Below are 12,129 nucleotides of genomic sequence, written 5' to 3'. Positions count from 1 at the left end.
ATAATAAAATTAGTAGCTTTAAAAAATTAATTTTCTCTAAGGTCCTAAATGTGAGCCATCAGAAATTATTAATGTGTTTTCTACTTTGGGAATATCCTAGCCTTAAAGAAAGAAAAAAAGTATAATCAAAGAATTAAATAAGAAAATGTAAGTAATTTTAATAATCTAGTTTCTAAGAACAAAATTTGAAATAAGAAATATTATATTCTGCTTTTTAAGATGTGAACCATATGAAAAGGAAAGCACTCACATATCTGGGAAATATGATCAAGCCAACAACATTGGGACAAGTTACTAACTTGAGTATATATAGGATCTAAGATAAAAATCACAATATTAGAAGAAAATATTATAAGATTTAAAGGTAGAAGTAGAGAGGTAATACCTCACTTACCCAAAAACCACTTTTTCTGAGAATAAGGAAGCAATTGGAGGGTGGGGAGTCTGGGGGCAACCTATAGAGAGGCCTTCCAGCTAATGAACAGGAAACTCCTGTACTTTTCTTATCTGCAGTTCAAGGCTTATTTATTCTTACTTGAGACATAATTCCAAAGTTATTGGTTATATGTTTTAGAAGCTGCAAATGAGCAAGAGCAAACAGCTACCTCAGTCAGGCACAGTGGCAGCAGCAAACATTTATATTTCGAATTGGGGACTAGAATAAATAATTGAGTTGAATAAATGAACTAATAAACGAATAAACCAATAGCAATCTGGGGCCACAGTATAGAGACCAACAGCTCTGTTCCTCTCAAAACGTTAGACATCATCAGTGAATTTTAATATAGGAAGGTAAATTAATATTCATAGTGAGTAACCCAGAAAATGTTCTAATACATATAAGATACGTATTAGAAGTCTGAGAAGTTTGTAATACATCTTTTAAAAACTTACATCAAAAATATAAAAATTAAAAAAGGAATCTGGACACTTAAACAGGCAGATTTAGGGTACCTAGAAAATCAGATACATAGAATATTTCTTTCACTAACTACAGAGGATAAATGAGGTGTCACAGTAATATATAACTTTTCCTAATATATACTGCATATTAAAAGTTTAAGCAAAATAAATTAGGATAGTCTCACAAAGAATCAAATTAATTATAAAAAAGGGAAGGTAATAAATCTATTCAATACCCCAAATCGGAATCTGAGTGAAGCTGAAGAACTGATGGATCTGTATCCCAATGCAGCGTCCTAAATGGTTGTAGGACAACCATGAAGCATTAGCAGAAAAGGCCATAAGTTAGTAAAGCAAATACACTCTATGAATAGTTAAAGTACTATTCACAATTAAAAAACACATGTTCTGGTTAGTATGAGAAAAACAGCAGGTATCACTCAATGCTCTAGTGCATGCAATAAGCATAATACAGTTAAAGATGCAAACATATAACCTAGAATAGTTAAAAAACAGTACTTTCAGATTATGGGAAACTAATATTGCACAATAATAGATAAGAGAAGCCGAGCATTCAACAACACAAATAATACATTATTTTTGGATGATAACAAGCTAGACTATAAAAAGTTTAAAATTTAAGTTTCCCTAGAACAAATAAAAATAAAAAATTTAAGTTTCCTAACAAAAAAATCATTAGTAAAAACATCTTAGTTGACATATTATAATCTTGCCCAAAGCATTAAATGTGTGCAGGAAATTGTCATATTGGTAAAGGAAATGAGTCAACACATAAGCCTTTCGGTAAGAAAGCCAAAGAGTATTCCACAGAGACATAAAATAGCTAAAGTTTCTAAAATGTGACCCTTATGTAATTTATGGGTTAAGCACTGCCTTGGGCTTACATGTCATCTGCTTTGGAAAGTAGCTAAAGATTTCTCTCCAGGAAAGAATAGATTTTTCTCAGAAAAAAATATTTTATGTTCAAAGGATTTACCTAAACTAAATTTTTGGAGAATATAGATCCTAAAGATTCAGTGGTGCTTTAAGATTGCCTACTGGGATCTTTTCCACTTAAGTGAAATCTAGTTATTACTAGAATAAAAGGTCCTTTGTCACAATGGCATTCTTATTATAGGTTAGCTATATATAAAATAATTATGTACAGTACTTTATGGTGCTCATAGTCCCTCTTAAAAAGTTAAGCACAATTCATTCAGTGCTACCATTTTTCTCAAAGTATTCGTTTCTCATGTAAGTTATAATGTACAACTAAAACTGCTATAATACTTAAACACAACAAATGTTTTTTATCCTTTACATGCCTATACAATTTATCAATAAAAACAATCATTGACTTCGACTAGAGGAAGTCTTCATTTTAGAAATATAAAGAAAGATATTGGGATTTAAACAGTGCAAAGAAAGAAAGGCCACAATGAAGGTTTACTTTGTATAAAGCAATGACCAGCAACAAACTTAGGCCTTGTTAAACCAGAAGGGGTTCTATGAAATAGTGTCCAAGGAATGTTCTGTCCAAAGCCTTTATATTATATGAGAGCTCTTGCTGTTATCAGTGACATAGAACTCCTTGTTGAAGATGTAATTTTAGTCTAACATCAAGTAAGACTTTGCTGCAAAGTACAGTCAGTACTAAAAACACACTGAACAATATACAGAATTATATTTATTAAAGACACCTCCAGACATATAAAGTAAAATTCCCATATGATCCAAAAGCCTGAGAAATAAGCTGATTGCAAATGGAGAAAAGAAACAAGAGGCATGAATATCCCAATAGAGTAACCGAAGCCACCTAAATTTTAGAGATAAAGTGATGGAGAAAGTGAACTAAAAACCTAATGAAATGTAAAGTTAGAGAAATACAATTTTTCATGGCTTTTTATATTTATTCATAAATTACCACTTGACCCAACAGAAATTTTTAGCATTTAGAAAGTGATTTCAACATGTTTTGATAGCATATTTGATAATGTCTAATACCTTTTCCCTTTCCCCAAGGGTCCTAATCTTAAGACTGTCCTGTCCATGTCACACATCTTCATGCATTTTCCTCTGATATTTCTTCTTTTTCTCTTTATTCTTTCATTATTATCATGCCTGCTCAATTCAAGTTTGTTATTTCATTCTCAGACCCTAGCATTCTTTTTCAAAGCCATATACATATTTAGAAATGCTATTATTTTATTACCAATAGCACCAATATTATTAATTATCTTTCTATTATGGAATCTGGAGATGATTTAGTGGGAGTCATAGTTTTCTATTCTTGTATGTGAGTGTGTGTATAATGAACTTACTCAGCCCTCTTGAAAATTAATGTTTAAAACGAGCTCAAGGGAGACAATGTGTAAACTAAAATTAAAAAGATATATCACCTCATTCAAAAAGAGGAATGTTTCCCTCTCCTGTTAAACTTAGAAAAAACTAATTTTGTATTTATTCTCCAATAAGAACAAATATCCTTAAAGATTGAAATAAGTATTTTCTTGTTTTACAACTTATTGTTAAAAATCTAGACTTTAAACTAAAAACAATTTAGTATACTATCATTAGGACTTTTCAATATAGTGAATAACACCCTAATTTTTTAAAAAAATAATTTATTTATTTGTTTGTTTTATTTTATTTTTAGAGAGAGGGGAAAGGAGTAAGAGAGGGAGAGAAACATCACTGTGTGGTTGCCTCTCACTCACGCCCCTAACTGGGGACCTGACATGCAACCTAGTCATGTGCCCTGACTGGGAATCGAACCAGCGACACTTGGCTCACAGGCTGACGCTCAATCCACTGAGCCACAGCAGCCAGGGCTCATCCTCATTTAAAAAAATTAAAGCATAGTTGATATATTATATGAGTTTCAGGTGTACAACATGCTTTTTCAACATTATATACCTTACAAAATGATCACCACAATAAATCTAGTAACCATCTGTCATTGTACAAAGTTATTGTGATACTACTAACTATATTCCCTAGCTGTGCATTACATCCCCATGACTTACTTTGTAACTGGAAATTTGTACCTCCTACTCCCCTTCCTTTTTTGGTCCACTCCCATTCCCCTTCCCTATGGCAACCATCAGTTTGTTCTCTATATCTATGGCTCAGTTTTTGTTTTGTTTGCTTATTTGTTTTGTTTTTTAGATTCAACATGTTAGTGAAATCAGATTTGTCCTTCTCTGACTTATTTCACTTAGCATAATACCCTCTAAGTCCATCCATGTTGGCACAAATGGTAAGATTTCATTCACTTTTAATGTATGTATACCATGTCTTCTTTATCCATTTATGTATCAATGAACACTTAAGACTGCTTCCATAGCTCAGCTATTGTAAATAACGCTGCAGTAACAACAGGGGTGCATATTCACATTAATGTTTTCATTTTCTTTGGATAGATACCCAGGAGTGAATTTGATGGATCATATGGCAGTTCTATTTTTAGTTTTCTGGGGAACTTATGCACTGTTTTCCACAGTGGCTGCACCAACTTGCAATTCCACCAACAGTGCACAAGGGCTCCCTTTTCTACACATCCTCACCAATACTTATTATTTATTGTCCTTTTGTGACGTGACATCTCATTGTGGTTTTGATTCGCATTTCTGTGATGATTAGTCAACTTGAACATCTTTTATGTGCCAGTTGGAGATGTTTTCTTTGGAGAAATGTCTATTCAGATCCCCTGTCCATTTTTTAACTGAATTGTTTGTTTTTTGATGTTGAATTTGAGTTATTTATTTATTATGGATACTAAATCCTTACTAGATAAATCATTTGTAAATATCTTCTCCATAAATCAATGATGTAATCACTAGAATGTAAGTTCCATGAAGGCAAGGGCCATGAACACTTTATTTTCTGTGGTAATCCATAGTATTTAACATTAATTTGGCAATTCAATGAATATGTATTGTACAGGGTGGGGCAAAAGTAGGTTTACAGTTGTTTGTATGGAAAATAATAGTTATTGATAAATAATTATACAAGAACAATACAACTGTAAACCTATTTCTGCCCCACTCTGTATATATAAATACATATTTTTCTTAATAGTATTTATTTCCTGTACCAGTTTACAATATTCCAATAGGTCTCTAATAATCTCTAGGTTTCCCAATGAAACACAAGGGAACATGTTTTAATTCAAATTATTTTTAACAACCAAGTAAATGTTACATAGTATTTTTGAAAGCAAACTTGCTGATGTTGCATTAAAATAATCTTTCTACTCCTATTCAAACTAAGAAAACTGAGTTTGGAGTGAACAAAGCATTTTCTATACTTAAAAATAACATATAATATCAAATAAAGAAATTTAAGTGGGGGAGGGGAGTACAAGGGAGATAAATGGTCATGGAAAAATACAATAAAAATAAATAAAAAGAAATTTAATAATTATATTTTTATTTGGGGAAATATTTCACTATGATAATGTTGCAGAAGGGAAAAAACACTTTACTTGAAAATACCTCTGGCTTATTAGCAAAGGAATAGTAACATATTTGAATCAAAACACAGAAGTATAAATATTAAAAAATTGATTTAGCCTTAAAGATAAACTTAGACCAAATAATCTATAATAATACTATTTTATAAGGTAATATTATTTCTAAAAAATAACTTTAATTTTTCTTAAATGATAGAATTATGTCATTTACCTCCAATGACAGTATTGATTAGATTTGCAATTTTGGATCTATATACAGTATAACTTCAGAAAGCACATCTCAAATTCAAACTGAACCTTTTGTGCCTCCTAGTTATTAATGATAATATGATTATTCAGAAATAATAACTACTGAATTTATTGATTATCTAGCTCCTTTGCTATTCTTTTTCTTGCCTTTTTTAAAGATACTTATAGCTTCTTTATACCTTCAATCAGAGGGGCTCAGGCATATATAAGATAGAACTTTACCAGTTTCTTTCTAATTAAAACATGTGTTAAGAGATTTTCTTAAGAAGGAAATTCAACTTCTTGGCCCAAAATAAGGATTCTAAATAAAAGATTTTGACTAGCTACATTTAATCTCATTTAGCTGTCATAAGAAGTCAAAAAGTATGATGTTAGTTAAAGACTTGCTATTATTACGTGTGTGTATGTGAGAGAGAGAGAGAGAGAGAGAAAAGTAATAATACTTTTCCCAACATGATTTCTGGAAAGAAGCTGAAATCTTAATGAACTTTTGAAAAGCAAGACCCCAAAAGTGTACAGAATCCTAAAACAAACATGAAATAACAGTTTTGCAAGTAAGATACAAATTTAGGAAAACTTGGCAATAAACATGCTTTTCTTTTTTAATTGAGATATAATTGTAAAGGAGTATGGAGATACCTCAGAAAATTAAAAATGGATCTGCCTTTTGACCCAGCGATCCCATTTCTGGGAACATGTCTGAAGGAACCCAAAATACTAATTTGAAAGAACATAAGCACCCCTATGTTCACTGCAGCATTATTTACAATCGCCAAGGTATGGAAGCAGCCCAAGTGTCCATCGGTAGATGAGTGGATAAAATAGCTATGGGACATTTACACAATGGAATACTACTCGGCTATAAAAAAGAAAAATATTTTACCTTTTGTGACACTGTGGAAAACGTTATGCTAAGTGAAATAACTCAGTCAGAGAAAGACAAACACCATATGATTTCACTCACATGTGGAATATGGTGAACAAGCTGAACTAACAAGCAAAATAGAGACTGAAAGACAGAGAGCAAGATGACAGCTAAGGGGATGGGGGGAGGTTAAGGGGTGGAGGGATTGAGCAAAAAGAAAAAAGGACTCATGGACATGGACAATAGTGGTGTGATTACAAGGGTCAGGGGGGATAAGGGGACTAAATGGTAATGGAAAGAAATACAGTAAAAATATAATAATCTGAAAAAAGAGAAATATAATTGACACATAACATTTTATTAGTTTCAGGTATATACCATGATTCCATATTTGTATATATTGTGAATTGATCACCACAATACATTTAGTTAACATCACCATACATAGTTACAAATTTTTCTTTTTTTATGAGAACTTTTTAAAGAACTACTCTCTTACCAACTTCAAACAGAGTACTGTTAACTATAGTCACCATGTTGTATACTACATCCCTGTGACACTTATTTTATAACTAGAAGTTTGTACCCTTTGACCCCCGTTCACCCATTTTACCTGCCTCTTGCCCCCCCGCCCAGTCTCCACCTCTGGTAACCACCAGTTGGTCCTATGAGTTATTTATTTATTTGTTTTTAAAATATTTTATTATTTACTTTTAGAAAGAGGGGAAGGGAGGGAGAAAGAGAGGGAGAGAAACATCAATGTGCAAGAGATACATATATCAGTTGCCTCTTGCATGCCCCCAATGGGCACCTGGCCTGCAACCCTGGCACATGCCCTGACTGGGAATCAAACCAGTGACTCTTTGGTTCGCAGGTAGGCGCTCAATCCACTGAGCCACACCAGCCAGGGTGGGTTATTTATTTTTTAAAGATTCCACATATACTTCTGGCCAAGATGGAGGCCTAGACTGACACGCTCCGTCTCCCACCACAGCTAAGAAGAAATACAACTACCGCAAAACCAGAAATAACCAGAAGTTCCAGAAAATAAAGCTACATGGAAGTCCAACATATGAAGTTATAAACAAGTGGTGCTTGTCTGCACAGGTGGGGGGAGGGGGGCGAAGCCGGGGCAGAGAGTTCAGGGCAACAGCACTATGGCCAGCACAGATACCCGTATTTAAGGGGAGGTGAGAAGCGCCTGGGGAGCACCCTGGCTGCAGACCAAACCCATCTGCTCGTGATTCCAACACCGGGGAAGGCAGACCCCCATGCCTAAGACTGTGAGGGCTGGAGGGTGCAGAGACGGAGGAGAAGGCTCCCTGTCTCTCAGCCAAGAGTGAACGGCACGAATCCACCTTGGACCCCCGCCCCCACACAAAGCGCCACAGCGTGGTGAGAGGGGTCACCCGGTTGTGACGAGTGCACAAGACTCCGCTCCCTATAGCACAGGAAGTATGAAGCCCCGCAAAGGAAGCAAAGGTGAACACAAAACTGTCAGGATGGCACAGATCATGATAGAGATCCCAATCATGCAGCTGACCAGACAGCAAATATCTAATCTAATGGACCAGCAGATAGGAAATCTTACTGAGGCTCAGTTCAGAGCTTTGGTTATAAGACAGCTTACAGAACTAACAGCGGATCTTAAACAAGACAGGGAAGGAATGAAGGCTAGTCCTGCTGAAATGAACAAAAACACATACGAAACAAGTGGTGAGGGAACAAAAACCAGGGATCATCAAATCAGAACATAAGGAAGGAATAAACAGTCAACCAGTGCAAAAAGAGGAAACGAAAAGTGAGGAAAATGAGGAGAGGCTCAGAAACCTATGGGACAGCTATGTGCAGGCCAACATCCAAATAACAGGATTGCCAGAAGGGGAAGAAGAAGAACTAGAAATGGAAAAATTATGTGAAAAAATAATGAAGCAGAACTTCCCTAACTTGGGGAAAGAAATGGAATTACAGGTCCAGGAAGCACAGAGAGTTCCAAAACAACTGGACCCAGGGAGAACCACACCAAGACACATTATAATCAAAATGTCAAAAATTAAGGATAAAGAGAGAATCTTAAAAGCAGCAAGAGAAAAGAAGAGAATTACATACTAAGGGGTCCCAATAAGACTATCAGCTGATTTCTCAAAAGAAACTCTGCAGGCAAGAAGGGACTGGCAAGAAATATTCAAAGTAATGAAAAGCAAAAACCTACAGCCATGATTACTCTATCCAGTGAAGCTGTCATTTAGAATAGAAGGGCAGAGAAAGTGCTTCCAGGACAAAGTAAAACTGAAGGAGTTCATCAGATCCAAACCACTGTTATATGAGATGTTAAAGGAACTTGTTAAGGAGAAAGAGGATCAAAACTATGAACATTAAAATGAAAACTGTATCACAACAACCAACAACAGAAGCTAGGAAATCGAAACAAAGGCAAACTAAGTAGGCAACGAGAGTGAAAAAGAATTATAGGTATGGGGAATATTTTGGGGGGAGGTCAGGAGGGTGGGGGTAGGGGGGAAAGGGAGGGAGATGGTGTAGGAATTAAGAAGCATAGTAGGAGGGAGTGGAGTAGACAGGAAGATGTTGAGAAGAACTCTATGCACAACCAATGGGCATGGACTAAGGGGTGAGACAACTGGAGGGAGGGGGTGTCACTGGGTGGAGGGGAATACAGGGAAAAGAAATTGGGACAACTGTAACAGCCTAATCAATAAAATATATTTTAAAAAATAAAATAAAATCTATTTAAAATTATTTTTAAAAACAATTCCACATATGAGTGAGATTTTATGGTAATTTGTCTTTCTCTCATATTTTACTTAGCATGATGTCCTCAAGGCAGTGAAAAACCTCATGTTTCTTTAGCAGTTATTCCTTATTCTTGATATTTTATGCATTATTTTCTATCTAAGTTAGAACTAGTGAATTAATAGAACAGAATTGGGCTGTTTATATTGTTGAGATTTTAAATTACTGAATGGGGAATTAAGCACAATAGAGAGGTTTTACACTATTTATACCCAAAACAATCACTTATTAACTAATACAAAATTTGCTTACACAGAAAACATTTAAATAAATTAAAACCTGTACTTTAATATAAAATAAGTTACCATAAAATTGGTTAACTATTCAGTACTAAATTAATCAAGTGTGACAGTTAAAATATTGTAAAAAACAATCGCCCAATTTACAACAAACAATTTTTGTGGCATTTAGATTTCCAAATATTAAGACTAACTCAACATAACTATTTAAAGTCTCTATAAAGCACTGAGTGTATCTGGGCACTAAACGCATTCTATCATTAAAATATTAAAAGGGAATTACTATACCTAGATCCCACTGCGCCATCTCCAGAGTCTTGGCTTCCAGCTTCACTTGGTGTGCTCACAGATTTGGACGATGGAGACATAGGAGGAGGGACTAAATAGTGAAATAGACAGGTATCCTTTGTTACTACACGGAGAGGTTGCTCAGCTTATGATGTTTCAAAGTAATTTAACATGAAGTAATTAACAAAAAAGAAAAAATAACGGCAAACCAAAAAACAAAAACACATGAATGAAAATGAACAGTAGAAAGAACAGGAAAAAGACAAGTTAACAATGCATGCTGACAGTTCATGCAATTTCTCTGGCAAAATGCATTTGGGCTTTATATTAAAAAAAAAAAAAAAAAAAAAAAAAAAAAACAGCAGGATTATAGAAGGATGCATCTTCATCTCAGCCAACACCAAATGTGGGCACTAATTTTCAAAGGAGAGCATTCCTTCTCCCCTTTCTAATTTCTCACTTTTAAGATCACCAGATTATAAATACCATTTATAACTGCTTTAAGATCAAAACTCTAAAATATGCTTCTCAAGTCAGTAACTCTCTGGTTTCCTAAGATTTATTTTTAAATGTTATTTTTTGTCTAACTTTTATTTTTTTTTCAAAAATGTCTTAAATGATTTAATTTCTGCCCCCCACCAAAAAATAAAGGCCAATTTAGAGAAATGACTGTAGCTAAAGGAATGGCTCCTTTAAAATGTCCATTAGTTTCCAGTAATTTGGGTGAAAAATGCAAACAGGCCATAAAACAGCATGCCTTCCAGACATGATGCATAACATAAAGTGATGCATGCAACTTAAACAAGGCAAGACTTATGGTAACTTCCTTACCCCAGTATTCAGAAAAAACTGAAGTGTACAGACAAAGATACAGACACCCAAAATATTCTTAATCCCTTCTTATAGAAAAATACACATTTTTTTCATAGTATATAAAACAAACAGCAAATGCTTTCCTCTAAACTGTCACTTATAACACTGTATACCAACAGTTGAGCGTGCATACTTCATGCTATTACATTTGTAAAACTTTTTGATTACCATTCCAAGGAGTATAGGAGGATCATCACTGCCATCTTCTGGTTAAAATTTACCATAATTGTCCCCAATCCCAAGTATTTTTAAAATAATTTTTCAATGTACAATATTAAGTGACTAGTACATTTTATGCTGAGCTGCAAGTCCTTCTTTTACTAGTCTGCTGAAGGGAGGGGAAGTTCCCAGTTGTATAGGAACTAAAGAAGTATGCATTTAATTAAAAATCTGTTTTTTGAACAGTCACTTTCACTGAACCCTTAAAATTATGTTTCAATGTTTATACATACTGGAGTAGAAACAGTGGGTTTCTAATATAACAAATGTACAAGTTTATTATGATGAATTACATCTTAAACATAGACATACAACTGATCATCCTATCTTTTCAGTGGCAATTTCTATTGGTAACCAGTAAGATTAGAAGAAAAAAAAAATCATAGCTAGTGTGGTATGTTTCCTGTGATAGTGATTATTACTTAAGTTCCAAAGGACTATAAAACATAATCAAATGTTTCTAATTTTGCGATTAAATCTCTCAGAAACAATGATAAAACCAAATTGCCTTCATATGTTTCACATGTGGATGGCACTGTGCTAGGTGCTGCAGGCACGTATAACTCAAAGTAGCTAAAATTGACGTGTATCTGAAATAAAACGTTAACCGCTCTCATGTTACATTTCTTCATCTTTTGTCCATCTCTCATTATGAGGCTTCTTTTAGGCTAAGATCCAAATGGATAGGAATAAAGAGTAATATCTAACAATGGTTTGCCACTATAACACAGATACATATTTATTAAATCATAGGCAACGTGTTTTGGTATTAAAGGTTTTCAAAGAAGAAATTTTGTATTCTTTAAATGACATACTTCATGCTTAGGAAAAGAATTTTTCTAAGCAACATATTAAAAAGATTGAAGGAAAATAGTAATATTAGTCTCAATTATTTGTGATAAACTATAAAATTCTTTTCCAGTTTAATGTTTTTTTCCCCTTTGTAGTGACTTCAAGTATCAATGACTCCACTCAACAAATTCAATGACTATATTAAAAAAAAATTGTTACCTCAAATTCTTTACGGAAATACGTTAAACAGTAATTATACATATATAAATAAATACACTAACTTAGCCAATTCTGAAATAAAAGTTTCAGAAATTAAAAATAGATCACAAGGGTGATGCTAACAAATTATCAGTTTCTCAGCCATAAGCAAAATAAATCACCATAACTTCAAATTGGTAATTAGATAAAAATCTTCA

General features: G+C 33.8%; 1 protein-coding gene across 4 annotated transcripts in view; it reads right to left on the bottom strand.

The window, feature by feature from the left end:
- DYNC1I2 (dynein cytoplasmic 1 intermediate chain 2) overlaps positions 1-12,129 on the bottom strand; it is a 59,539-nt gene that overhangs the window by 36,587 nt on the left and 10,823 nt on the right. For 3 of the 4 annotated variants that reach the window (XM_090280730.1, XM_090280726.1, XM_090280724.1), the window contains 2 exons: positions 9,830-9,920; positions 1,140-1,199 (listed from right to left, as the gene is read on the bottom strand). In XM_090280730.1, the coding sequence (XP_090136856.1) occupies positions 1,140-1,199; positions 9,830-9,920 (151 nt within the window). The remainder of the gene's footprint in view (positions 1-1,139; positions 1,200-9,829; positions 9,921-12,129) is intronic. The other variant, XM_090280735.1, reaches the window with a different exon arrangement.

The sequence above is a fragment of the Furipterus horrens genome, unplaced genomic scaffold (genome assembly GCF_987537825.1).
Source record: "Furipterus horrens unplaced genomic scaffold, mFurHor1.1.pri manual_scaffold_1, whole genome shotgun sequence".
Lineage (NCBI taxonomy): Eukaryota > Metazoa > Chordata > Mammalia > Chiroptera > Furipteridae > Furipterus > Furipterus horrens.
This window is presented reverse-complemented; position numbering and strand designations above follow the sequence as displayed.